At 54.1% G+C, this 27582-nt stretch overlaps 1 protein-coding gene across 3 annotated transcripts; it reads right to left on the bottom strand.

Annotated features, from left to right (window-relative positions):
- Nucleotides 1-546: 546 nt before the first annotated feature.
- HNF1A (HNF1 homeobox A) lies at nt 547-26955 on the bottom strand (the record flags this gene model as incomplete). Of its 3 annotated transcripts, none has more annotated exons than XM_080717496.1 (10): nt 547-716; nt 2074-2218; nt 2295-2416; nt 4065-4256; nt 5912-6113; nt 6235-6386; nt 9259-9500; nt 9849-10035; nt 15782-15981; nt 26630-26955. In XM_080717496.1, the coding sequence occupies 10 exons, from the start codon at nt 26953-26955 to the stop codon at nt 547-549; spliced, it is 1938 nt and encodes a 645-aa protein (XP_080573622.1). The 3 variants fall into 3 exon arrangements, with proteins under 3 accessions (XP_080573622.1, XP_080573623.1, XP_080573624.1); XM_080717497.1 differs by having other exon boundaries at nt 547-671; XM_080717498.1 differs by lacking the exon at nt 4065-4256 and having other exon boundaries at nt 547-671.
- Between the last annotated feature and the right edge of the window lie 627 nt (nt 26956-27582).

Genomic DNA, 27582 nt, shown 5'->3' with positions numbered 1-27582 from the left:
GCTGCTCAGGGTGGGGGAGCACGGAGAGCTCTGCGTGCCTGTTAGCTTGAGCGCCAGGGCTGCACATCTGGACCCCAGGCCCTGGCACAGGGCACACTGGTAAGTGCAGTGTGTGGGGTGGCCGTGTAAGGGCGTGAGCATCGGTAGCTGAAGTAACCAAGGCAGTGCAGTGGCCTGGGAGACGCAGCGGTGACGGCTTGCGACCACCTTCTCGAGGATAAGAGCTCGAGTCACGGCTTACCGGCTTGTACCTTGTGAAGCATGGCTGATCTTGGGCAGCAGAAACAAATCCCACTACAGTCCTTCCAGAAACAAGTTCCGCCTCCCAGCTGTCCACAGCCCCCTCCTGTGAGCGACACAGCTCTCAGGTAGGGGCACCTGGGCACCGTCCCCTTCTGAGGCGGCAGAGCAGGGTGAGGAGCGAGGCAGGTTGCTCCAGGAAGAGCAGCAGCCCCGGCAGCAGGAACTTGGCAGGCTCAGACATCCTCTCCCCCAAGCAGGCAGTGCAGGCTCTGGGGACCGGCCCCTCGGAGGCAGTTGCCATGGTTACTGGGAGGATGAGGCCATCTGCGTGGAGATGAAGGTCTCGATGACACCATGGTTGGATGGCAGCAGGTGGCTGTGGCCGTTGGAGTCGGAGCTCTGATACAGCACCAGGCTGCTGGAGGACACTGCAGAGGCAAAGGGAGCTGCTGCCTGCTGCCCACCCACCTGTCCTGGGGTGCTGAGGCAGGGCTGCAGGAACCCCAACGCAAGCCTCTACCCAGGAGTGGCCTCCTTAGGAGGCAGGAACACAGGAAGCCCTGGTGAGGCAGTGTGGTCCCCTTTTGTGTCAACTCGCTGAATCAGACACTAGATACTTTTTTTTTTTCAGTACTGGGGATGGAACCCAGGGTCATTCTATCTCCAAGCTACACCCCCACCCCTATTTTTCATTCTTAATTTTGAAACAGGTCTCGCTGAGTTGCAAAGGGCCTCACTAAGTAGTAGCTAAAGCTGTTCTTGGACCACAATCCTCCTGGCTCAGCCTCCCAAATGCTGGGATTGCAAGCGTGCACCACCGTGCCCCGCTTCAGCCGACTTTAAGTAAAAGAAGTTGCCCTTGATAAAGCAGATGGGTCTCATCGAATCTGTTGAGGGCTTTTAGAGCAAAGATGAGTTCCCCAAGGGCTTTTAGAGCAAAGATGAGTTCCCCAGGGAAGGAATTGTGCCTTGACACCGCGGGATTGGCAGCTGCCGGGGCCCAGCCCCCTGCCGGCCAGGGCTGACTTGCCAGCCCCACAGTCAGGTGAGCGGTTCCTCAGGGCAAAACCCCCTTTTCAAGTGCACACCTGCCGGCTCAGTCTTGGGAGAACTGACCAATGACCGGCTTTGGGTTTGGACCTGAGCTCAAGTCCCGGCTCTGCCACCCGGTGGCTGTGGGAGAGGAGAGCCCCTTCCCACCGTGTGTAGAGGGTGACAACGCGCAGGCTGCTGGAGCGGGGCTGCATGGGGGCCGTGGGGCCCAGGCTTCTGGAGGGGGACAGCCTGCCCGCAGTCACAATCGCGGCTGCCCCAGGCTGAGCCAGCAGCCTGCCTCCCAGGTGCCTCCAAGCAGTGGATGACAGCTAACCAGGGCACGGGCAGCGGGGGCCAGAGAGCGTGCCCTCCATCATGTGCAGAAATGTGAGTCCTCCAGTCTCCCTGGAAAAGTGGTTTCTATATGACAGCACCTGCTTTTAAAATGTTGGCCACCGATTCAGAGTATTAAACCTGAGTGGAGCCAAACTAAGCACATCCGGGAGTCACTTCTGGGCTGTGGTACGCACGCTTGCCTCTTAATCCTCTCTCCTTCCTCTTCCAGTTAATCGCTAGCCCTAGCCAATGAGCTGGCCCTGTTTGTCCTCGGCTGCACTCACGGCTTGGCGCTTCATCGGCAAAGAGCGCCCTGCCCCTGCCTTGTCTGCTGCGCACACCGCCCGCGTCCGGCCTGGGGCAGCAAGGGACGGGCGGGGCGCTCACCCGTGGGGCTGGCACTGAGCCCCTAGGCAGGCTGGGGCTGGCACTGAGCCGGTGGGCAGGCGGGGCGCTCACCCGTGGGGCTGGCACTGAGCCGGTGGGCAGGCTGCAGGTGCTGGATACTGGCGGGGTCCTGGTTGGGGACGTGGATGGCGGCGGCTGGCGACGAGGGTGCATGAAGCCCAGACTCACCGGAGGCCTCGGTGTCAGGAGAGAAGACCTGGGGGATGAGGGCAGCCCCTGAGCCCCTGGGGGAGCTTGGGGTGCGGCTATGCAGGGGCAGGGCGGGCCCTTACCTGCTTGGCGGGCGTGAGGCTGGCCAGGGCGCTCAGGTTGGTGGTGTCGGTGATGAGCATGGTCTGCGGAAGCAGGCCCGTGTGGGTGTACTGGGCCACCTCGGGCTTGTGACTGTAGAGGGCTACCCGAGGGAAAGAGCATACAGACTTGGTACCCGGGACCCCTCTGGGAGGCCTCGAAGCTGGGTTCTGGGGCTGCCCAGTGGCCCAGCTCCAGAGGGCAGGGACAGGCCTCTCCCCGGCTGTTTGGGGATTGTTGGGGATTAACAGGAGAGGGGCTGGAACTACATCCAGCGCCTCTGTGGGTAGGAGAGAGAATGGGAGTTGCGGGAGCAGTGCTGCTGACCTAGCACTAGTGCTGTCACTACACACAGGTCCCGCTCTACCAAGCCCCGCTGCGGTACTAAGTGTGGGTGCTGCTGTACTAAGCACAGGCACCACGGTGCTAAGCACAGACACCGCTGTACTAGCCCAGGCACTGCTGTACTAAGCATAGGCACTGCGTTACTAAGCATGGGTACTGCTGTACTAAGCACAGACACCACTGTACTAAGCACAGACACTGCTGTTCTAAGCAGTAGTAAGTGTGGGTGCTGCTATACCAAACATAGGCACTGCTGTGCTAAGCACAGGCCCCACTGTACTAAGCATGGGTGCTGCTGTGCTAAGCGCAGGCGCTGTTGCATACATGCAGGGGCCAGAAGGAAAGGCGGGTGGCCCACACTGGGGAGCTGCGCACAGGTCAGCAGACGGTCGTGCACACACAAAACACACTTAACCCTGAGTCCCACGGCGACTCGTGGGAAAGCCTAACACATGCACATGAGAATATGTACACTTCTGACCACATGTGCACAGAGACACATGCAAGTCCATGACCCCAATTCCAAAAAGATCTGAGACCAAGTGATTTCTATAACGTTGGCCCCACAGCTCATTTGGAGGCAAACCCCACTGAACCTGGGTGAGGTTCCACGAGTCTCTAACCTGCTTCTGCTATTGTCGAAACGGTGCTGTGAGGACAGTCAACCAAGCCCTAATTTAAAAGATAAAATCTGAAGCATAAGCCAGGCATGGTGGCGCACGCTTGTAATCCCAGCGCTTGGGAGGCTGAGACAGGAGGATCACACAGGTTCGAAGCCAGCCTCAGCTACTTAGGCTCTCAGCAACTTAGTGAGACCCTGTTTCCAAATAAAGTATAAAATAGGTCTGGGAGTATAGCCCGGAGGTAGAAAGCCCCTGGGTTCCACCCCCAATACCACAAAAAAAAAAAAAGATAAAAGCATAAACTGGGTGTAGGGGCGCACGCTTGTAATCCTAGTACTTGGGAGGCTGAGACAGGAGGATCGAAGGTTTGAAGCCAGCCTCAGCAACTTAGTGAGGCTCTCAGCAACTTAGTGAGATCCTGATTCCAAATAAAATATAAATCTAGGGATGTAGCCTTGAGGTAGATGGCCCAGTACCCTCCCACACACACACATCAGAAGCATAGTGAACCCTGAAGTACCCCCAAGACTTTCAAAGAAAGGGCTATGGCCTGTGCTCCTGCACAGGGTGTGTAAACACGCGCACACACACATGTACGCACTGAGGTGCACTAGGTAGCCACGGGCACGTGTGCACAGACAGCCATGCATGTTCACACGCGGAGCCTCTTGTGGCCCAAGACACCCTCTGTCACAGCACTGGTCCGCACCAGACAGAGTCGCTGCCACCTTCGCGCAGGCACATTCGCACTGCCCTCTGCCCACCCCCGGCCCGGTCACTCACCGTGGGGGCCCTGCAGCTGGGCCATGGTGGCCATGAAGGGGCTCTGGGCCACGTGGCTCTGCACGGGTGGCATGAGCGGCTGCTGGTAGGACGGGTGCAGCGGCTGGGAGAACTGCACCGGCTGCAGCGTGGTCAGGCTGCTACCCATGCTGTTGATAACTGGCACGCTCTGCGCCTGCGTGGAGGCCAGGCCTGCGCGGGAATGGCAGGGGTCAGCGGGCCTCCCAGAGCCGCCCTTCCCCCCCCCAGCATACCTGGAGCCCCATCCCTCTTTCCCAGAGCAGCCCTGCACTAGGACCCAAGGCTACATAAGTAGTCCTGGAAGTCACTCCCCTTCTCTGAGCCTTTACTTCCTCATCTGGGTTGGTGGGAGAGGCAGGCAGTTCAAAGGTTGTCAAACTGGGTTTCCTGGAACCCTTGTGTTCCACAGCAGAGCAAAAGTCTTTGCTCCCCTCTCTCCGCTGCTTCCTATCTGTCTGTAGTGTTGAGCAATAGCATATATTTCCATCATAGTTCCTGGGTTGCTGAGCTTAAAAAACAAACAAACAAACAAAACAAACAAAAAAAAAACAGGCCAGGCGTGGTGGCGCACGCTTGTAATCCCAGCATTCGGGAGGCGGAGACCAGAGGATCGCGGTTCACAGACAGCCTCAGCTAGTTAGCCCCTTGGCAACTCAATGAGACCCTGTTTCAAAAATAAAAAGACTTAAAAACAGGGCTGGGGGTGTAGCTCAGAGGTACAATGCCCCTGGGTTCCATCCCGGGTGCCAAAAAAGAAAAAAAGAAAAAAAAACCTAGAAAACATCAATCCCTTTTACCCTGTTCCGTTTTTCCCACAGACACCCCCTTGCCTTCTAAGTACTATAATTATTTTTTTACTTTTTATTTTTATTTTTTGTAGTCCTGGGGATTGAACTCAGGAGCATTCTACTTCCAAGCTGTACCCCCCCCAGCCCTATTTTACTTTTTATTTATTTTTTGTTTGATTTTTTGCGGGTGTGGGGATGGAACTCAGGGGCATTCGACCTCCAAGCTACACCCCCCTGCCCTATTTATTCTTTAATTTGAAACAGGGTCTCACTAAGTAGCTGAGGCTATCCTTGAACCACAAGCCTCCAGTCTCAGCCTCCTGAGTGTTGGGATTACGAGTGTGCACCACTACACTCGGCCTTCACTTTTTCTTTGGAAAAGGATTCTCATTAAGTTGTTGAGAGCCTCTCTAAGTTGCTGAGTCTGGCTTTGAACCTGTGATTCTCCTGTCTCAGCCTCCCATACTCGGCTTTAAGTACAATGTAATTTATGTATTATGCTTATTACCTGCCTCTCTGCTTTGGTGAAGAACCCTGACAGATGTGACTCCATTTTGTTATAAGGCCCCTGGCTACAATAGATAAAATACTTAAGCTGATGTGGTCATTATGGGCCAATGCCCTTGCGCCAAATACCCCTGCTTAAAAGTGGCCCAATTGTTTAATTGCTAAGTTGGAATTCCCCCACCCCTACCCTAACTGCAATAAAAGCTTTGTCTAACTGCTGGAAGGGGGGCGCTCTGGAGGGAGCTGCTGGGCCAGTGAGGTCTGAGAGTCGAATAAAGGCTCTTTGCTTTTGCATACGGTGACGGTCTCCCTGGTGGTCTTTGGGGACTCCTTGAACTGGGCGTTACATTGGTCTCTGAGATTTTGTCTGTTTGGCTCATTCATGTATCACTGCACTGTACTGAATGAATGAATGAATAAATGAATGAGCCAACAAACAAATCCCGGCGGCTCTTCCCAGCCCCTAGATCCGGTGGGAGCTATGACCTCCTTTACCCCCACCCCTGGTGCCCTGCCCAGCCGCCAGCTTACCAATGACCAGGGTGGAGGCGCCTGTGTTGGTGAACGTGGAGCCCAGGGAGGCAGGCTCACCGGGCCCGATGGTCATGACCCCAGGCAGCGAGGCCATGATGAGGTTCTGGGGCTGCTGGCTGAGGCCTGGGGAAGTCTGCTCCAAGCTGTGCAGTGCTGTCAGGGTGCTGACAGGGGGCAGAGAGCCCCCGGTTGCTGAGACCTGCAGGGAAGCTGTGCTGAGCCAGAATGGAACCCACACTGCCTCCCTGGAGACCACCCCAGGGTCTCCCAGCCGAAGGAAGTGGGATGGGCAGGTTCCCCTGCAGGATGGGGACACTCACCAGCTTGGCTTCGGTGCTCAGCAAGCTGTGGCTGGGCTCCAGGCCTGTAGGGGACACTTGGTGCAAGGGTGCAGACACTGTCACTAAGGGGCCACCACTGCTGGAGGGCACCTCTGCTGCCTCGCTGGTCTCAGGCTGTCCATAGCGCACACCTGGAGTGAGAAGCAGTGTCCAGCTCAGCGCCCCATATCCTGTCCTCACCTGCTCCCAAAGGCCGGTCATGCCAGACTCCCTCACTCGGCTCGGGCCAGCTGCCCATCTTCTGCAGCCAGCAAACTGCTGAGTGTCTGCCTTAGACCACGCCCGTGTCGCTGCTTCCAGCTCCTGGAATGTAAGCGCTGTGTCTCATTAGCTACAATTCCCCCGCTGCCTGTACTATCCCTTGGGAGCCTGAGATGGGGGAACACAGGTTCAAGGCCAGCTTCAGCAACTTAGTGAGACCCTGTTTCAAAATAAAAAAAAATAATAATAGAACTGGGGTTGTAGTGCACAGAGAACACCCCTGGGTTCAATAACACACACACACACACACACACACACACACACACACACACACACACGCGCGCGCGCGCGCGCGCGCGACAATGGCACTGATCTGAATCGGGCTTATGGATTTAAACTTGAGCAACTTGAAAAGGGTGTAGTGGAACTGAGGAAATTAAACCGGATTGTGTTGAACCTGAAATGAGTTAAGCTAGAGTAAGCTCATTGAGCCGAACTGAATTAAATCAAACTGAATTGGATTAACCTGAACTGAGCTGTACAGTCAGCCCTCTGTATCTGTGGGTTCTGTTTCCTTGTACCCAACAAACTGGGGATCAAAATATTTGGAAATAAAAGTTGTATCTGGACTGAACACATACAAATTTTTCTTGCCATTATTCTCTAAATAATACAGTATGGCAAATATTTACATAGCACTGACATTGTATTAGATGTTATACGTAATGTAGAAGTGATGTAAAGTATATGGAGAAGCTGGGTATAATGTTATACTTGTAAGCTCAGTACTTGGGAAGCTGAGACAGAAAGATCACAGATTCAAAGTCAGCCTCAGCAACTTAGTAAGACCCTGTATCTAAATAAAAAGATAAAGCCGGGCGTGGTGGCGCACGCTTGTAATCCCAGTACTTGGAGGATCACAGGTTCGAAGCCAGACTCAGCGATTTAGTGAGACACTGTTTCCAAATAAAATATAAAATATGTCTGAGAGGGTAACCTGGAGGTAGAGAGCCCTGGGTTTCACCCCCAGTACCTAAATAAATAAATAAACACATAAAATAGGGGTTTAGCCTGGAGGTAGAAGGCTCCTGGGTTCCATCCCCAGTACCACATAAATAAATAAAGAAACAAACAAATAAATAAATATTTAAAAATAAGGTACATGGAGACCCAGGCATGGTGGCCTATACCTGTAATCTCAGTACTTGGGAGGCAGAGACCAGAGGATCACAGGTTTGGGGACAGCCTCAGCCATTTAACAAGACTCTCAGTAACCTAAGGAGACTCTGTTTCCAAAAAAATCCCTTTTGAAAGGGCTGAAGTAAGCCAGGCATGGTGGCACACACCTGTAATCCCAGTATTTAAGAGGCTGAGACAAGTTGACCGCAGGTTTGTGGCCAGCCTCAGCAACTTAGTGAGGCCTTAACAACTTAGTGAGACACTGCTCCAAAATAAAAAATAAGCCTGGCATGGTGGTGCACATGCTTGTAATCCCAGCATTTGAGAGTCTAGGATAGGAGGATCACAGGTTCAAGGATAGCCTCTGCAAGTAGTAAAACCCCTGAAGTAGGAAGACCCTGTTTAAAAAAAAAAAAAAAAAAGCTGAGCATGGTAGCACATGTCTGTAATCATGGAAGGCTGAGACAGGAGGATCACAGATTTGAAGCCAGCCCCAGGCAACTTAGTGAGACCTTGTTTCAAAATAAAAATGAAATAAAAGGCTGGGATGTAGCTCAGAGGCTCTGGATTCAATCCCCAGTACAAAAGAGAGGCTGAGGTGTAACTTGGAGGCAGAACGCCTCTAGGGTCAATCCCCAGTAACACTAAATAAAAATAAATAAAGTATATGGAGGCATGCCTGTAATCCCAGTACTTGGGGGCTGAGGCAGAAAGATAAATTTGAGGACAGCCTCAGCAACTAGCAACACTCTCAACAACCCAGTGAGACCCTGTTTCAAAACAAAAAGAGAGCTGAGGTGTAGCTTGGTGGTAAAATGCCCCTGGATTCAATTCCTAGTACCCATAAAAAAGAAAGAGAAAAAGAAAGGGAAGAAGGAAGACCAGCCTCAGTAACTTAGTAAGACTCTCAGCAACTTAGTGAGACCCTGTTTCAAAATAAGAAGGGCTGGGGTATAGCTTGGAGATAGAATACCTCTGGGTTCAATCCCCGGCACCACAAATAAAGAAAATATGTGGAGAATTAAATAGGTTACATGCAAATACTACACCATTTTATATAATAAACATGGGCATCTTTGGACTGGAGTATCTGCAGGGGGTCCTGGAACCAGCCTGGTGGCAGACACCGAGGCATGACAGTTTCACTGAGTTTCACTGAGTTAAGCCCAAGGGACGGAATAGGAACTGGTTGAACTGAACCACACCAGACATAATGCCATCGTTTATAGTGAGCGGAATACGACTGCATTGAGTTGAACTGATGTGGTCTGAATTGGGAGGTTTGAAGTGAAAGTGTTGAGGTCACCCAGATCAAGTTAGATTGAAGAGAAAGGGGTGGAGTGGAATGGACGGAAGGGGCAGTGGCGATCCAGGGTGGAGAGTGGGGGGGTGCGGTGGAGAGTGAGTGACCGGAGTGGGAAGGAGCCGAGCGGAACAGGGCGGGGATGGACGGAGTGGAGTGGGGTCGAAGGAATGAAGTCAGGGAGTCGGGTGGACTGGAGCTGGACCACAGAGCCATGCGATCTGGGTGACAGGCACCACCAGGGCTGTCCTCCCCAACTCGCCTGCCCACCTGCTCTCCCCTCTCCCTGCTGACCCCGCCCACCCCCACAGAGCACTCACCGTGGACCTTGCTGGGGGAGAGGGCAGGCGGGGGCAGGCCGGGGGAGCTGTGGGCCGGCAGCGCTGGCCCCGGGCCTGGCCCCTGCGGGGGCCCGCTGTACGTGTCCATGGCCAGCTTGTGCCGAAAGGCCTCTTCTTTGCGCCGGTTGGCAAACCAGTTGTAGACGCGCACCTCTGTGACCAGGTTGGAGCCCAGCCCCTGAGCCTGTGATGGAGACACCCCCCTCTGGAGGCACTCCGCCCTGCAGAAAGGGCCACCGTGAGGCTCCAGGCCAGGCCCAGGGAGCCCGCTCAGCTGTGTGACCTTGGGCAAGCAACCTAGGGTCTCTGATTTCAGTCATAATGTCAGCAAAATAGCAATAGGGCTGGGGAGGGGATGAAATGAGGCGCTCAGCCACCCAGAGTTGCTGGCAGGTGCTTGGACTAGAGCTAGGATTAAGACTCTGAGCAGATCCCGAGTCCTCCCCACGCCTCTCCACCGCAGGCACTCTCAAGGTCTGGGGAGCCTTGCTCAGGACCCAGAGCCGCCTTGTCCTCCCAGCCTTCCTCAGCCCCGATCAGACCAGCCCTGCAGCCCCCGGCCAGACTACCTGTTACATTCCTCCACCAGGGTCTCACGCTCTTCCTTGCTGGGGTTCTTCTGCCTCTCGTAGGCCTGGAAAAGGATCTGCTGGGATGCTGGGCCCCACTTGAAACGGTTCCTCCGCCCCTTCTTGGTCGGCAGCTCGTCACCAGCGGGCTCTTCCAGCAGCCCACCCTGTCCTGCGTGAGTGAACTCTGTAGACACAGAGAGCCGTGAGCCGGCGCCAGCCACCTGCCCACAGAGCTCCCTGGCCATGTCCTGCTTCTTTCTCATTCCAGGACTTGAACCAGGGGAGCTCACAGCTAGACCTTAGAAATCATCTGACCCAGAAACAACAAACACCCAGCACGCTTGCCCCACTTCTTTTTTCTTTTTTCTTTTCTTTTTTTTTTTTTTTTTTTTTTGCGGGTCTGGGGATGGAGCCCAAGGGCATTCGACCACTGAGCTACACCCCCAGCCTTATTTTTTATTCTTTATTTTGAAACAGGGTCTCACTAAGTTGCAGAGGACCTCACTAAGTAGATGAGGCTGTCCGCAAACCGTGATCCTCCGGTCTCAGCCTCCCGAATGCTGGGATTACAAGCGTACGCCACCATGCTCGGCCGTGCCCCCACTCTCTTAAACCATGTCCATGGCAGACACCATCAATCAACCCCTCCTTCCGTCTTCTCTACAGAACCAGGACATAACTGCCCAATCCTGCTCAACACAGGGCACCGGGTGAGCACTGAGCACTGGCATGCGTTCAGATTGAGCACTCTGTGTGTGTGTGCGCACGCGTGCATGTGCGGGCGCTGGGGAGTGAACCCAGGGGAATTCTACCTCTGAGATACACCCCCAGCCCTATTTATTTATTTTTTATCTAATTACTTGGGAACAGTCTTGCTAAGTTGCTGACAACCTCACTAACTTGATGAGGCTGGCTTCGAAACTGCACTCTTCCTGTCTCAGCCTCCCAACTACGGGAATTACAGGCATTTGCCACCACACCCATTAGCCGGGCATGGTAGCACATGCTTGTAACCCCAGCATTCAGGAGGCTGAGACTGGAGGATGGTGGTTCAAGGCCAGCCTCAGCTACTTAAGTCCTCTGCAACTCAGTGAGACCCTGTTTCAAAATAAAGAATAAAAAATAGGGCTGGGGGTATGGCTCTGAATTAGAATGTCCCTGGGTCCCATCCCCAGGACCTCAAAAAAAAAAAAAAAAAAGAATTGGCACATTTACTATCCCCATTTTAGTGAGGCTGAGGGAGATTGTATATATATCCAAGGTTACACAGTAGAGTAAAAACTTGAACCTTATTATTTCCTGAATAGACCTAGAACTGTTGTCATCTCTCCAGACTTGGAAGTCAGGCTGACCATGCAAGCAGTGGCCAAGAAGAAAGAGACCAGACATACACATCAGCTGCTCTCACTTTACTGGAAACTGGTCCATCAGATTAGCCCTGAAGTTGGATGCCTGTCATCCCCACTACTCAGTAGGCTGAGGCAGGAGGATCACAAATTTGAGGGCAGACTCAGCAACTCAGCAAAACTGTCTCAAAATAAAAATAAAAAAAAGAGCTGGCAGCTGGGCGTGGTGGTGCACACTTGTAATTCCAGCAGTCGGGAAGCTGAGACAGGAGGATGGCAGTTTGCAGACAGCCTCAGCTATTTAGTGAGGCCCTTTGCAACTCAATGAGATCCTGTTTCAAAATAAAGACTTAGGGGGCACCCCTAGGCAACCCCCTCTCCACCCGGAAGGACCCTGTGGTCCGGGCCCCTGGCCCCGACCCTGGGCAGGTGGGCAGGCGCTGGTGGGGCACCCTTTGGCAACCCCCTCCCCACCCGAAAGGACCCTGTGGTGGCCCTGACCCTGTGCAGGTGGGTAGGTGCTGAAGGGGCACCCCTAGGCGACCCCCTCTCCACCCGGAAGGACCCTGTGGTCCAGGCCCCTGGCCCCGACCCTGGGCGGGTGGGCAGGTGCTGGCGGGGCACCTTTTGGCGACCCCCTCTCCACCCGGAAGGACCCTGTGGTCCGGGCCTCTGGCCCCAACCCTGGGCAGGTGGGCAGGCGCTGATAGGGCACCCCTAGGCGAACCCCTTTCCACCCGGAAGGACCCTGTAAAAAAAAAAAAGAAAAAGAAAAAAGGAAAATATCAAAGAGGGGTCGAGGAGGTGGCGGATGCCAGGATACTGAAGATGCAGACAAAACTTATCCAAATGAACTGGAATTATTGGAAAAATTCCCCGCTAAGGACTGCTTCTTCTCTACATTGTTAAGAATCTTGGACATCACCTGTAAGGAGAGAGACTTTAGCGGAGACCAAGGAGAAAGGCGGTGCTGAAAGCGGTCTCCGCGTTGGCGGTGGACACTTGTATTCAGGAGAAGCAGAAATCGGAGCCTACCAAACTTTTTTTTTTTTTTTTTGAGAAATTACACCAAAGGTTGAATGCTCCCGTCACGCATGCTTAGGAAGACTGGACAACATTCAGAGTGGAAAAAGAGCTTGGGAAAGATTTGAAATGGTGGATGCAGTGGCAATGGCAGTGGCCAGTACTCAGGGGAGGCAGAGATCTGATGCATTACACCTGGAACCTTTGAAGTAATGACCCCAGAAGCAGAATGCTGCCACCACCACCACCACGCACCCTCGAGAACGTAGGACAAATAGTTGGGCGAAGAGGGTGCTCGGATTAGAGCCTGCCGAGGGGTGAGGCCAGCGACAGACACAGCAAAGCTGGGATCGGAGCCTGCCGTGAGGCAAGGCCAGTGATTGGGCCTCCGAGGCCGGGATTGGAGCCTGCCGAAGGGTTAGGCCGGTGCCGGGGCCAACGGCCAGCATCAGAGCCTTCCGTGAGGCAAGGCCGTTATTGAGGCCTCCGAGGCCGGGATTGGAGCCTGCCAAGGGGTTAGGCCAGTGCTGGGGCCAGTGAGGCCAGTATTGGAGCCTGCCGTGAGGCAAGGCCAGTGCTGGGGACTCCGAGGCCGGGATCGGAGCCTGCCGAGGGGTTAGGCCGGTATCAGGGCCAATGGCCGGCATCGGAGCCAGCTGTGAGGCAAGGCCGATGCTGGGGCCTCCAAGGCCGGGATCGGAGCCTGCCGAGGGGTTAGGCTGGTGCTGGGGCCAACGAGGCCGGGATTGGAGCCTGCCGTGAGGCAAGGCTGGTGATGGAGCCTCCAAGGCCGGGATCAGAGCCTGCTGAGGCCAGCATCGGAGCCTTCCGTGAGGCAAGGCCACTATTGAGGCCTCTGAGGCTGGGATTGGAGCCTGCCAAGGGGTTAGGCCGGTGCTGGGGCCAGCGAGGCCGGAATCGGAGCCTGCTGTGAGGCAAGGCCGGTGCTGGGGACTCCAAGGCCAGGATCGGAGCCCGCCGACGGGTTAGGCCGGTGCTGGGGCCAGCGAGGCCAGAATCGGAGCCTGCTGTGAGGCAAGGCCGGTGCTGGGGACTCCAAGGCCAGGATCCGAGCCCGCTGACGGGTTAGGCCAGTGCTGGGGCCAGCGAGGCCGGGATGGGAGCCTGCCGCGAGGCAAGGCCGATGCTGGGGCCTCCGAGGCCGGGATCAGAGCCTGCTGAGGGGTTAGGCTGGTGCCGGGGCCACTGGCCGGCATTGGAGCCTTCCGTGAGGCAAGGCCCCTATTGAGGCCTCTGAGGCCAGGATTGGAGCCTGCCAAGGGGTTAGGCCGGTGCTGGGGCCAGCGAGGCCGGGATCGGAGCCTGCCATGAGGCAAGGCCGGTGCTGGGGACTCCGAGGCCAGGATCAGAGTCTGCCGAGGGGTCAGGCTGGTGCCAGGGCCAGCGTGGCCGGGATCGGAGCCTGCCGTGAGGCAAGGCCGGTACTGGGGCCTCCGAGGCCGGGCTCAGAGCCTGCTGAGGGGTTAGGCCAGTGCCGGGGCCAGCGGCCGGCATCAGAGCCTTCTGTGAGGCAAGGCCACTATTGAGGCCACCGAGGGATTAGAGCCTGCCGAGGGGTTAGGCCGGTGCTGGGGCCAGTGAGGCTGGCATCGGAGCCTTCTGTGAGGCAAGGCCGCTATTGAGGCATCCGAGGCCGGGATCGGAGCCTGCCGAGGGGTTAGACCGGTGCTGGGGCCAGCAAGGTCAGGATCGGAGCCTGCTGCGAGGCAAGGCTGGTGCCAGGGTCTCGGAGGCCGGAATCAGAGTCTCCCGAGGGGTTAGGCCGGTGCCGGGGCCAGCGGCCAGCATTGGAGCCTTTCATGAAGCAAGGCCGCTACTGAGGCCTCGAGGTCTGGATCGGAGCCTGCCAAGGGGTTAGGCCGATGCTGGGCCATCGGCTAACATCGGAGCCTGCCGTGAGGAAGGCTGGTGCTGGGGCCTCCGAGGCTGGGATCGGAGCCAGCTGAGGGGCTAGGCCAGTGTCGGGGCCAGCAAGACCAGAACCGGGGCCTCCCATGAGGAAAGGCCGCTGCTTGAGCCAGCGAGGTCTGGATCAGTCCACCGGGTAGCCAGGCCACAACTGGGGCCGTCAAGAGTGGGATCGGTATTTGCAACGCGGCATGCACAGAGAAATATCGCAGAAAATTAAAACCAGATGCTTCCCCTAATCAGCAATAACTAGGAGGAAAGGGGCAACGGGAAGTGGTCGAGCTATAGAAAGGGCCCTATAGCGAAGCAATTAAGGTGACCAATCAGAGGGTATGGGATAGGGGAGGATGGAGCCTCTTTAAAAAGCAGGAGGTACATAAACAAATGTATCAAAGTTAATCACCAAACAAGCATGGGATCAAGGGAGGGGGAGGGAATGGGATGGGGACTGGATAAGGGCTAATTGGATGATGTGTGCTTGTATATCCTCTCAAGTCTTGTATTCCAATGTGATGTATGATTACAATGCACCAATAAAAATAAATTAAAATAAATAAATAAATAAATAGTGAAACTGAAAAAAAACCACAAAGTAAAGACTTAAAAAAAAAATAGGGCTAGAGGTGGTGGCACACGCTTGCAATCCCAGCATTTGGAGGCTGAGACCGGAGGATTGCAGTTCGCAGCCAGCCTCAGCTACTTAGTGAGGCCCTCTACAACTTAGTGAGACTCTGTTTCAAAATAAAGAATAAAAAATAGGGCAGGGGGTGTAGCTCGGAGGTCGAATGCCCCTGGGTTCCATCCCCAGACCCGTAAATAAATAAATAAATAAATAAATAAATAAATAAATAAATAAATACTTTTAAAAAAAAGGTTACCCCAGCAGGCATGGTGGCACAAGCTTATAATCTCAGTACCTGGGAGGCTGAGACAGGAGGACTGCAGTTCGAGGGCAGCCTCAGCTACTACTTAGTGAGGCCTTTTGCAACTCAGTGAGACCCTGATTCAAAATAAATAACAAAAAAATAGGGCTGGGGGTGTAGCTCAAAGGTAGAATGTCCCTGGGTTCCATTCCTGGTACTGCAAAAAAATAAAAATAAAATAAAATAGGGCTGCGGGTGTAGCTCAGAGCTACAATGCCCCCGGGTTGAATCCTCAGTATCACAAAATGATGGATGAGTGAATTAATGAATGAGTGAACGAATGAATGAATGAATGAGTACAAAGGCCAGGCTTTCTGTAAAGACCTTCCTGATACTTCTGCCTCCCCGAGGTAGAATAGATTACTCTCCTTCATACACAGCCAGCTCACCACTTTGAAATAAAGTTTAATACTCTGAACTGGCTCAGTACAGAGTAAGCTCTCTCTATATTATAATGCATGTCTGGGGTATCATCATGATCTTTTCTTCTCCTGTAAACAATGAGTTCGCGGAAGGCAGGGATGTAGGGTACATCCATTTTGGATGCCTAGGACACCCAGCCCTAGCCCAGCCCTCCCCTGGAGCGCCTCCAGCAAAGTGGGTCCCGGCTCGGGTTGAACCCCCGACTCCATCTCGGCGCCCCTGTCTGGGTAATGGGCGGCGAAGCCCCCAGCCCCCTGCCAGGGCCGACGCCGGGGTGGTTACTTACGCTGCGCCACCTCTCGCTGCTTGCGGACGTACCAGGTGTACAGGGCGGCTCGCTTCTGTGTCTTCATGGGGGTGCCCTTGTTGAGGTGCTGGGACAGGTGCGACTGGTTGAGGCCGGTGGTGTCCACCACCTCCCGCTGCGGGATGTTGTGCTGCTGCAGGTAGGACTTGACCATCTTCGCCACGCGCCACGGGTCCTCCCTGGAAGGACAAGGGGGCGCTGGGATGGGCGCCTGCGGGGCTGCCGACCTGCAGGGCGGCGTCTGGGACAGAGCCCTAGTCCCCTGGGGTAGGAATTGGGGACGGAAGTGGTTGTGGGGCCAGGGGCCCTGCCGTCTGGACACACAGACACGTGGACACAGAGGAGACACACGGACTGCCTCCCACTGGAAGCTGTGCAGATAGGGAGGGCCCTCACTTTTAGCCTCTTTTTTTTTTGGGGGGGTGGTACTGGGGTTCCTGGAAACCCTTCTACCTCCGGGCTACACTCCCAGACCTATTTTTATACTTTTTAAATTTGGAAACAGGGTCTCTTAAACCAGCGCGGCTGGCTTCGAACCTGCGCGATCCTCCTGTCTCCACCTCCCAAGTGCAGGGATTACAAGCATGGGCCACCACGCCCGGCTTTTTTTTTTTTTTTTTCAGTACTTGGGGTGGAACCCAGGGGCTTTTTCTACCTCCGAGCTAGACTCCCAGACCTATTTTATACTTTATTTGGAAACAGGGTCTCACTAAGTTGCTGAGAGCCTCACGAAGTAGCTGAGGCTGGCTTCGAACCTGTGCCATCCTCCTGTCTCAGCCTCCCAAGCGCTGGGGTTACAAGCGTGCACCACCACACCCGGTTTTTTGAACCTCTTAAAGTCCCTCCCCTCATCCTACCTGGGAATGTGAAAGGTCCCTTATCCACTGGGAGAATCTGTCAACACCTTCAGGGCAGGAGCTCTGATTCTCAGCACCCAAAATGGCCCTGACATGGAGTACACCACGGATGGACACGGGAACGAGTGGGTGGGGAGGTGGCTGGGTGGGTGCATGTTGTATAGATGGATGGACGGACGGATGGTTTGATAGGTAAGTGGGTGGGTGGATGGACGGATGGACAGATGGATGGATGGACAGACGGATGGACAAATGGATGGATGAATGGATAGACAGACAGATAAATGGACAAAAGCAAAAACAAAGACCAAAGAACCCAAGTGTGCCCTTGGGTACTGGAATCCCGTTCTGTGACTCCCAGGAGAGTGAGTCCAGGGACCTGAGGCCGCCCGTGGTTCATGTCCCCTCCGCTGCCCACAGGGAATGGACATTATCAGATTTCCCACAACATATAAATTCTCTCTCCTTCTCTGTCTCAAGCCCTCAACCCTCACAGTACAAACATGCTTCTAGCAGATGAATACAGCTCAGTTCAACAGTGCCTAAAGAAGCAGAACTAAGATTAGAAGCCAGGCCTGTGTAAATCCAAAGCCTGTGTACTAATTCATTAATATTCATTCATTCTCTCCCTCTCTCTCTCTCTCTCTCTCTCTCTCTCTCTCTCTCTCTCCCCTCCCATTTATTTTTTGTACTAGGGATTGAACCCATTGCTGCAAGCCTCATAAGTTGCTAAGGCTGGCCTCGAACCCAGGATCTTCCTGTTTTAGCCTCCCAGGTTCTGGGATTACAGGTGTGTAACACCATGACAGCTCTCTTCTAGAATCTGAGCCTTAGAGCTGGGCATGGTGGTGCACTCTTTTATATATTTTTTTATTATATTTTTGGTGGTACTGGGGGTGGAACCCAGTGGCTTTCTACCTCCGGGCTATACTCCCAGACCTTTTTTATATTTTATTTGGAAACAGGGTCTCATAAGTTGCTGAGAGCCTCACTAAGTAGCTGAGGCTGGCTTCGAACCTGCGCGATCCTCCTGTCTCAGCCTCCCAAGCGCGGGGATTACAAGCGTGCGCCACCATGCCCAGCGTGTGGTGCACTCTTTTAATCCCAGCGCCTGGGAGGCTGGGACAGGAGGATCGCGCAGGTTCAAAGCCAGCCTCAGCTACTGAGTGAGGCTCTCAGAAACTTAGTAAGACCCTATTTCCAAATAAAGTATAAAATAGGTCTGGGAGTCTAGCCCGGAGGTAGAAAAGCCCCTGGGTTCTACCCCAAGTACCACAAAAAATAATAAATAAATAAAAAATAATCTGAGCCTTGCCATGTTTGCACACGTGACAAATGACAGATGCAGAAGGCAATTGGTAGCTATCATGGCAAAAGGCTGGGCATGACCAAAAAGTCCAGCTGTGTCCTTAACAAAGCCATAAACACCTGATGCACAAGTGCTGTGTGCAGCCAGATGAGACAATCTGTCTCCTATATCTGCTGTGCTGTACTTGTGTAAAATTAAAAGCAAAGTAAGAACAGGTGTGGTGGTGCAGGCCTGTAACCTCAGTACTTGGGAGGCTGGGACAGGAGGATCTCAGGTTTGAGGCCAGCTTCAGCAACATATGAGAAGACTCTCAGCAATCTAGTGAAACCCTGTTTCAAAATAAAAAATGAAGAAGTAGAACAGGGCTGGGGTGTAGCTCAGAGATAGAATGCCTCTGCATTCAATCTGCAGTACAAAAAAGAGAAAGAGAGAGGGGAAAAAGGAAGGGAAAAAGGAGGGAGGAAAGGAGGGAGGGGGAAGGAAGGAAGGAAGGAAGGAAGGAAGGAAGGAAGGAAGGAAGGAAGGAAGGAAGGAAGGAAGGAAGGAAAAACTGGAGCCGGGTATGGTACCACATGCCTGTAATTCCAGTAATTGTGAGGCTGAGTCAGAAGGATCACAGGCTCAAGGTCAGCCTTAGCAATTTAGCAAGACCGGTTTTAAAATAAGAATAACAAAATAAAATAAAATAGGACTGGGGATGTAGTTCAAAGATAGAATGACCCAGGGTGACATTGGGCGTGGTGGCGCACGCTTGTCATCCCCGCGCTTGGGAGGCGGAGACAGGAGGATCGCGCAGGTTCGAAGCCAGCCTTGCTGGCTTAAGAAACCCTGTTTCCAAATAAAAATATAAAATAGGTCTGGGAGTGTAGCCTGGAGGTAGAAGGGTTCCATCCCCAGTACCACCAAAAAAAAAAAAAAAAAAGAATGTCCCAGGGTGTTCCATTCCCAAACACATGAGTACGTGCGCGTTCACACACATACACACACACGCACACCAAAAATGCAAAAATAGCTGGAGTATAACTCTGAGACGGGATGCTCTCTACCTCCAAGTACCACAATCTTCAGTACAAAAAAAAAAAAAATCGGCTCATGGCCTCCTTCTTCCAGGCCCCAGCTGTGCCGGCCCCTCCTTCGTTGGTACCTTCCCAGATGTGAGGACGGAGGAACCTGACCAGCTGTGACCCTCTGACTTTCTCCTTTTGTGTGTGTGTGGTTCTGGGGACCGTCCCCAGACCCGCAAAAATAAATTAATAAATAAATAAAAGTTAAAATGAGAACCCACAGGAGTGTGGCTCCTTTGAGCTTGCTGTGAGCGGCGCTGCCCCACGGGCTGGCATTCACCGGCACCGAGCCCAGGACACAGACACCACTGGGACCCACCCACAGGTGGCAAACGGGCTCAGAAGGGGGACGCAGGCCAGCTGTGGGGACCCAGGCCTGCAAGCCCCGTGCCTGGGAGGTGGGTTCAAGGACAGCCTCAGCAATTGGCCACGTCCCTCGTTAACTTAGCAAGACCAGTTTCTAATAAAATATAAAATAGGGCTAGAGGTAGCCTGCCCCTGGGTTCAGTTCCCAGTAGCAAAAAATAAATTAAAAAATTAGAAAAGACCAGCTGGGGTTCAGGAATGTTTTGTAGCCAGGCATAGTGGCTCACACTTGTAATCCCAGCGCTTGGGAGGCTGAGACAGGAGGATCGCAGGGGTTCAAAGCCAGCCTCAGCTACTTAGTGAGGCTCTCGGCAACTTAGTGAGACCCTGTTTCCAAATAAAATAGAAAATAGGTCTGTGAGTCTAGCCCAGAAGTAAAAAAAAAAAAAAATCCTGGGTTCCACCCCCTGACACCACAAAAAAATAAAAAGAATGTTCCGTGTTTCTGAGGACCCCCTTTCCCAGATCCCCGGCCTCCTGGGAGCCTCTCCCCTCCCCCTCCCCCTTCCTGAGTGCCAGTCAGAGGGAAGTCAAAGGGCAGTGCGGGCAAAGTCCAGCCTCCTGCTGCAGGGCAAACATGTTTATCTGATGCCCCCCCCCCACCAACTGTAGCCACCTGGCGTCCCTCCTCCCTCCTGATTGGGCTCAGTCTTCCTTCTCTCCCTCTTTTCTTTCTTTTTTTTTTTTTCTTTCTTCCTGTTCTTATTTTTGGTGGTACTAGAGATAGAACCCGGGGGGCTTCTACCTCTATGCTACACCCCCAGCTCTACTTTTTTTTTATTATTTTTATTTATTTACTTTTTTGTGGTAAATTCTGCACTGTGGGGAATTCTACTTCTGAGCTACACCTCTAGCCTTATTTTTTTTTTAGTCTTTTTAGGTTTTTGAAACAGGATCTGAGTTGCAAAGGGCCTAAGTAGCCGAGGCTGACCTCGGTCTCCGCCTCCCGAATGCCGGGATTATAAGCGTGTGCCACCACGCCTGGCTCTATTTATTTATTTATTTATTTATTTTTGGAAAGAAGGTCTGGCTAGTTGCTGAGAGCCTCACTAAGTTGCTGAGCTGTCCTGGAACCTGCGATCCTCCTGCCAGCCTCCCAGGCACTGGGACTCCAGGCGGTGCCATCGTTCCTGGCACAGCCTCTCTTGGGCTCAGACTGAAGGCCCCGATCCGCCAGCGCCCCTCTGACTCCACTGAGCCTCCCTCCACGCTGCCTCCCCAGGCCAAAGAAACAGACTAAGGTTAGGTGCAGATGTGAAGGTTCCACTATAAATTCCACTATCATGTTCAGTTATAGCGCACCAATAAAAACAAAATGGAATAAAATGAAGGCCAGCCACCCCACAAATACAAGTGCCACACATTAACGGAGGACCAGGCCTAGAGCTGGAAAATGGACGCAAACGCGTTAATATGAGCAAATAAACACTTTCCCTTTCTTTCTTTCTTTCTTTCTTTCTTTCTTTCTTTCTTTCTTTCTTTCTTTCTTTCGTAGCATTAGGAATTGAACCCAGGGGCATTCTACCTCCCAGCTATACCCCCAGCCCTATTTTTTCAGTCTTTATTTTGAAACAGGGTCCCAGTGAGTTGCTAAGGGCCTCACTAGGTAGTAACTGAGGCTGGCCTCGAATCACAATCCTTCTGTCTCAGCCTCCCAAATGCTGGGATTACAAGCGTGTGCCACCATGCTCGGTGACCCTGTTTCAAAATTAATAAAATAAATAAATAAAAAGGGCTGTAACTCAGAGATGGAATGCTCTTAAATTCAATCTCCGGTATAAGTAAACAAACAAACAGAAAGAGAGCTAAGGGGACCTTTCTTCCCCTTTTCTGGGAGAAACCATCTGTACCACTTTTTTTCTAGAATCTACTAAATCAGTTTCTTTCTCTCTCTCTCTCTCTCTCTCTCTCTCTCTCTCTCTCTCTCTCTCTCTCTCTCTCTCTCTCTCTCTCTCTCTCTCTCTCTCTCTCTCCTTTCTCTCTCCCCAACCAACTCACGCTAAGAGGCCAAGGCCCCAGGCATCTCCTCTTTGACCTCAGTGAGTTTGAGAGTCAAACCAAACTGGATTCAAATCCCCCCATGGCAGCTGGGTACGCTGGCACACACCTGTCATCCCAGGACTTGGGAGGCTGACACAGAAAGATCACAACTTCAAGGCCAGCCTCAGCAACTTACTGAGACCCTGTTTCAAAACAAAAAAATAAAAAGGATTGGAGGTGAGCCAGGCACATGGTTTGTAATCCCAGTATTTGAGAGGTTGAGACAGGAGGATTGTGGGTTCCCAGCCAGCCTCAGCTACTTAGTGAGACCCTGTTTCTAAATAAAATATACAAATAGGTCTGAGAGTGTAGTTCGGAGGTAGAAAGCCCCTGGATTCCATTCCCAGTACCACACAAATAAATAAATAAATAATCCTGGCGTGGTGGTGCACAGTTGTAATTCCAGTACGTGGGAGGCTGAGACAGGAGGATCACAGGTTCACGGCCAGCCTCATCTACTAGTGAGGCCCTCTGCAATTTAGTGAGACCAGGTTTTAAAATAAAGAATAAAATTAGCCGGGCGTGGTGGCGCACGCTTGTAATCCCTGCGCTTGGGAGGCAGAGACAGGAGGATCGCGCAGGTTCGAAGCCAGCCATGCACGCTGGCTTAGGAGACCCTGTTTCCAAATATAAATAGGTCTGGGAGTGTAGCCCGGAGGTAGAGGGCTTCCAGGAACCCCAGTACCACAAAAAATAAAATAAAATAAAATTAGAGCTAGAAAGCCAGGCGTGGTGGCACACGCTTGTAATCCCAGCATTTGGGAGGCTGAGACAGGAAGATCACGGTTCGAGGACAGCCTCAGCTACTACTTAGTAGTAGCTTTGCTACTCAGTGAGACCCTGTTTCAAAATAAAGAATAAACAACTGGGCGTGGTGGCGCACACTTGTAATCCCAGCGCTTGGGAGGCTAGGACAGGAAGCTCGCACAGGTTCAAAGCCAGCCTCAGCTATTTAGTGAGGCTCTCAGCAACTTAGTGAGACCCTGTTTCCAAATAAAATATAGGTTTGAGAGTATAGCTCAGAGGTAGAAAAAGCCCCTGGGTTCTACCCCCAGTACCACCAAAAAAACCAAAATAAAAACAAAATAAAGAATAAAAAATAGGGCTGGAGGTGTAGCTTGGAGGTAGAATGCCCCTGGGTTCCATCTCCAGTACTGCAAAAAAAAATTTTTTTTAATAAAATAAAGAATAAAAAATTGGGCTGGGGGCGTACCTTGGAGGTAGAATGCCCTTGGGTTCAATTCCCAGTACTCCAGTTCTTAAAAAAAAATAATAATAATAAATAAATAAATAAAATAAAAAGGGCTGGGGTATAGCTCAGAGGTAGAAGGCCCCTGGGCTCACTCTACAACACTGAGCTCCAAATAGGGTTTGGGGCAAGACTCAGGAAGCAGAGACATATTGTCATCATCATCTTTTTAAATTTAATTAATTGATTTGCTTACTTGTTTATTGTGGCTCTGGGGATGAATTCAGGGGGCTTCTACCTCCGAGCTCTACTCCCAGACCTATTTTTTATTCTTTTTTTTGTGTGTGGGTCTGGGGATGGAACCCAGGGGCATTCGACCTCCAAGCTACACCCCACCCTATTTTTTATTCTTTATTTTGAAACAGAGTCTCACTAAGTTGCGGGGCCTCACTAAGTAGCTGAGGCTGTCCACGAACCGGGATCATCCGGTCTCAGCCTCCTGAATGCTGGGATGACAAGCGTGCGCCACCACACCCAACTTTTTTTATTTTTTATTTTGTTTTATTTTATTTTATTTTATTGTGGTACTAGGGGTGGAACCCAGGGGCTTTTCTACTTCTGAGTTATACTCCCAGACCACCACACCCAACTTTTTTTATTTTGTTTTATTTTATTTTATTTTATTGTGGTACTAGGGGTGGAACCCAGGGGCTTTTCTACTTCTGAGTTATACTCCCAGACCTATTTTATACTTTATTTGGAAACAGGGTCTCACTAAGTTGCTGAGAGCCTCACTCTAGCTGAGGCTGGCTTCGAACCTGTGATCCTCCTGTCTCAGCCTCCCACGTGATGGGATTACAAGTGTGCATCTCCAAATCCAGCTTTTATTTATTTGGTATAGTACTAGGGATAGAACCCAGGCGCCTTCTACCTCCAAGCTCCACCTCCAGTCCTATTTTATTTTTTATTTTGAAACAGAGTCTTGCTAAGTTGCTGAGACCCTCACTTAATTGCTGATTACTGAGGCTAGCCTCAAACCTGCAATCTTCCCGTCTCAGCCTCCTAAGTACTGAGATTACAGCGTGGGCCACCATGCCCGGCTGCCCAATGAGGTCAAGCTGTAGAGCACAGGTAGGAAGCTGATGGTCAAGCTGAACCACGGGAATGGCCGAGGAGGGGCACAAGGAGGCCTCGGTACAGACTCACAGAGCTGGGTGCCGAGCAGGGTGGGAGAGGAGGGCCGCCGCCATATCCTGGCCTTCCACGTGGGACGGTCACCTTGGGCGAGTCCTTTTGCCTCTTGAGGCCTAACTTGCCATCTGCAGAATGGTACACCTAAACATGGCAGGCCAGCTACTGTTAATTGCACCGCTACATGCTCAGTGCTACAGGTATCAGGCTCATCTCTGCTTCATAGAGGAAACCGAGGCTCACAAAATTGGAATGACCCGCATGCGCCGTAGAGGGCAGAGCTGGGCTGGGCAGCGCGGGCTGCAGGGATCTCGGACACCGCTGGAGCTTCAGGGCGGTGGGCGCTGCTCAGGGACAGGAAGGGCCAGCCAGGCACGGGGGGAGCCCGCCCCAGGGGCCCCGGAGCTGAGTGATCTCAGGGAAGCCTGGTCCCCCGTTAGTTCCTGTTGTGGGCTAGTTGGAAGGCGGCAGGTGGCAGCAGTCAGTGGTAGGTATGGCATCCCGGGCCCTGCCCTCCAAGAGTTCCCTTATTTTCATGGCAGGAGGTAGAGAACAGAGATAAATAAGTTTCCGATAACTAAATGAGAAAGGATGGGAGTCGGTAAGTGACAGTGGTGGGAGAGAGGGAACAGGGCGCAGGGCCTGTGAGCCGAGAGGGAGGGCTAGCCCGGCGAGGCCTGGGCGGGGCTGGCTTGGGTGCTGAGGACAGCAGTCGGGGGAGAGAGCACTGGAGGGAGGGGTCTGGGAGGAGGTCAGAGGGACTGGGGCCAGGGACTTCCAAGGACGGGAGAGAGGCTTGCCCAAGGTCACTGGGAAAGAATGTAGGTTCCTGCAGCCTCAAACACACGCACCCCGGGACCTAGGCCCCCACCAGCCTCTTCCCAGACAACCCCCACTCCAGAGGCAGCAGCCTCCAAAGTCCTGCCTCCGTCCCCAGCTGCAGCCTCTGCCTTCCAGCACCAAGGCCTCCTCAGCCCTGGGGGGCTCGCCCCTGCCCTGAGGCTAAAGGCCCCACTTCCACCCCTGGGGCGTGTTCAAGTCCCTTTTGTTACCTGAACAATAAGTAACCCAGGTAGTTAGTTATAAACTCTGCAGGAACAAGGAGCTGGTTGATAATTTATAGCAACATCTCAAATTTAAATGGAAAGTAAATAGCATGCTGTTAGCATTAAAGAAAACCCAAGCCGGCCTCCTCCCAGCCGCCACTCTCTCCCCGGCCCCTCTCCCAGCTGGGCCTGCACCCCTCACCCGGGCTCCCCCACTCTTCTCTCCAGCCTCTCTCCCGCCTACCCTCCAGCCTCTCCTTCCTCCCTGCTTCCTCTCCCCTGCTTCCAGGTCTCTGCTGTGCTCGGAGCACTTTGACCTCTGCTCCCCCTCAAAGGCCCTGGGACAAGCCTCCCCCACCCCGCCACCCCACCTCGGGGCTGCCGACCCGAGGCCCCACACGGCCAGGTAAGAAAGGCCCTTGGCACCCCTTACCCCATCCTCACTCCAGCGCCCCCATCCCACCTGGGGCCCTGGAGGCCAGGCCCGGCCCCACCCCGCCCCCGTGGCCCTCCCCAGGGTCTGGCCAGGCCGGCTCGCTGCCCCTCCCCTGCGGCGCGCAGCCCTTTGCCCTCTTCCTCCTGCCAAGTCAGGGGGCCTGGCTGCTCCCCTGTCCCCCAGGGCCTCAGGAGGCTCCGAGGAAGGCCAGGGTCCACCCCTCCCCCGCCCTAGCCGGGATCAGGACCTTGGACAGAAAAGCTCGTCCTCGGCAGCTGAGCACACACCCTCAGCCCTGGCGCCCCCACCCCGCATAGCTCCTCCCCCTCCAACCCTCAGTTTCCCCATCTGTGAAGCGGAAGTGTCCACAGCGTCCTCCCAGGGCCCATCTCCACTTTAAGGCAAATGTTCTATGTGAAATCTCTACGGCCAAGCAGAAAGAAGGCTCACAGTAGACAGGCAGGGGTGGGAGGCCGCGGCGCCTCTGCCAGGGGTGGTCCCGGCAGCCCCCACCCTTCCCCGCCCGGCTCCCCATTCTCCACCCCCGTGGGTGGGAAGTTGGCTGGGCCAGGCCTCCCCAGGCCACTGTCCCCACAAGTTAATGATCACAGGCCTTATCAGAGCCTTTTGCTGTTTATAAATTTATAAAACAAAAGAGAAATAATAACGCACATGGGTAATTAGTAACCAGGTCAGCTCTGTGAGGAGAGGGGAGGCATTGAGCGCAGGACCCACCCAGTCCTCCAGGAGTGGGGAGAGGATGGGGTACAGCACCGGAGCCCTCTGATGCAGCCTGTAGGCAGGTGGGGGCCCACGGCAAGGCCAGGAGAGGGGGAGCAGCCCCCACCCCGAGGCTGCATCTCCCTCAGGTAAGAAAGAGCTGGGCTTCCCACCTGACCGCTTGCACACCTGGGGGGCCCAGAGCCCCAGCCTCAGCCCCACCTTCTGAGCAGGTTTTCCTGGCCCCCAGGCCTTCAATGGGAACATTTTGTGGCAGAGTTGGGGTTGGGGCTCCAGAAGGCCATGGTGGCTGTATTGTGTCCCCCACCCTCTGGCTCCGCAGACACCTGATGGTGGGCCTGTCTGCGTTTCCCTCCACCTGGGAGCTGCCACAGGGCACCACCCACGCTTGGGGGCTCTGCGCCAGGCAGGTCAGGGGCTAGAGGCTCCCACCTCCCGGCGAGGACCCTGTGAGCCATCCAGGGACCCTGCGCTCCTTCCGGACAACCTGGCCGCAGTTGGCGGGAACTGAGGACTCAGGAGCTGGCAGCCAGAGCTGGGGTACCCGGGGCTCCTTGTGGGGTGCTGGGGTTGGGGGGAGCTCCTTACTGCAGAAGGGTCTCCACCACGGCCTTCTGGTGGGCCGCCTCCTCGGGGCTGAGGTTGTCCAGCTCCTTGAGGATGGGCGGTGTGAAGTCTTCCCCGTCGTCGTCGGTCTCGTCCTCGGAGCCCCGCGACTCCCCCAGCCCGTTGGGCAGCTCGGCCAGCCCCTCTCGGCTCCCGCCGCAGGACTCCCCCCTGTCCAGGGAGCCATCTCCGGCCAGCAGGTAGGGCCCCGGCTCACCCAGGGCCTGGATCAGCGCCTCTTTGCTCAGGCCCGACTCGAGCAAGGCTGCTAGGAGCTCCGTCTGCAGCTGGCTCAGTTTGGAGACCATGGCTCAGCGGCCTCTGTGCCACGCGCCGCGGCCACCAAGCTGGCCGCCGCCCCCACCCACCTGTGGGCCGGCTACTTGCCGGCCGGCTGGCGGCCACAAACCACGATCCTGGCACCCACTGACCCCCAGTCCTCGCTAGTCAGGCCCTGTGGGCACCCCCAGCCCCCAACCCTGGCCCAGTGGCTGGTGAATCAGGGCCCCTGCCTGCTCTGTTTACATTGGAGCTGGGGAAATTCTCCAAGGTTCACATTTATCCGACTGCTTAGCGAAGGGACTGAACTTTGGACTTCAGCCCTGCAGAGTGCGGGCCTCATGGCAGTGGAGGGAGGCCGGAGCCGCGGCCTTTGGTGGGAGTGGGCAGGGGAGGGCGGCGCTGCACAGGTGGGGGGCAGCTGGGATGGAAGGTGCTGGAACCAGGGAGGCCGTGAGTGAGCGACATTGAGTCGCACCCGCAAGGGCCTTGTGGGCGAGTAAGGTGGAGCGGAAGAGCTGAGAAGCTGGCTTCTTTGGGGCACTGAAGCAGCAGGAAGTTCCAGGCTGCTGGGCTAGCTCCCAAGGGCGGCACAAGGTCACATCCATTTTGAGACCCTCTACCCCACCAGGCTCGACACCAGGGCTGTGCTCCAG

This window comes from Muscardinus avellanarius, assembly GCF_963383645.1.
Source record: "Muscardinus avellanarius genome assembly, chromosome: 21".
Classification (NCBI taxonomy): Eukaryota; Metazoa; Chordata; class Mammalia; order Rodentia; family Gliridae; genus Muscardinus; species Muscardinus avellanarius.
This window is presented reverse-complemented; position numbering and strand designations above follow the sequence as displayed.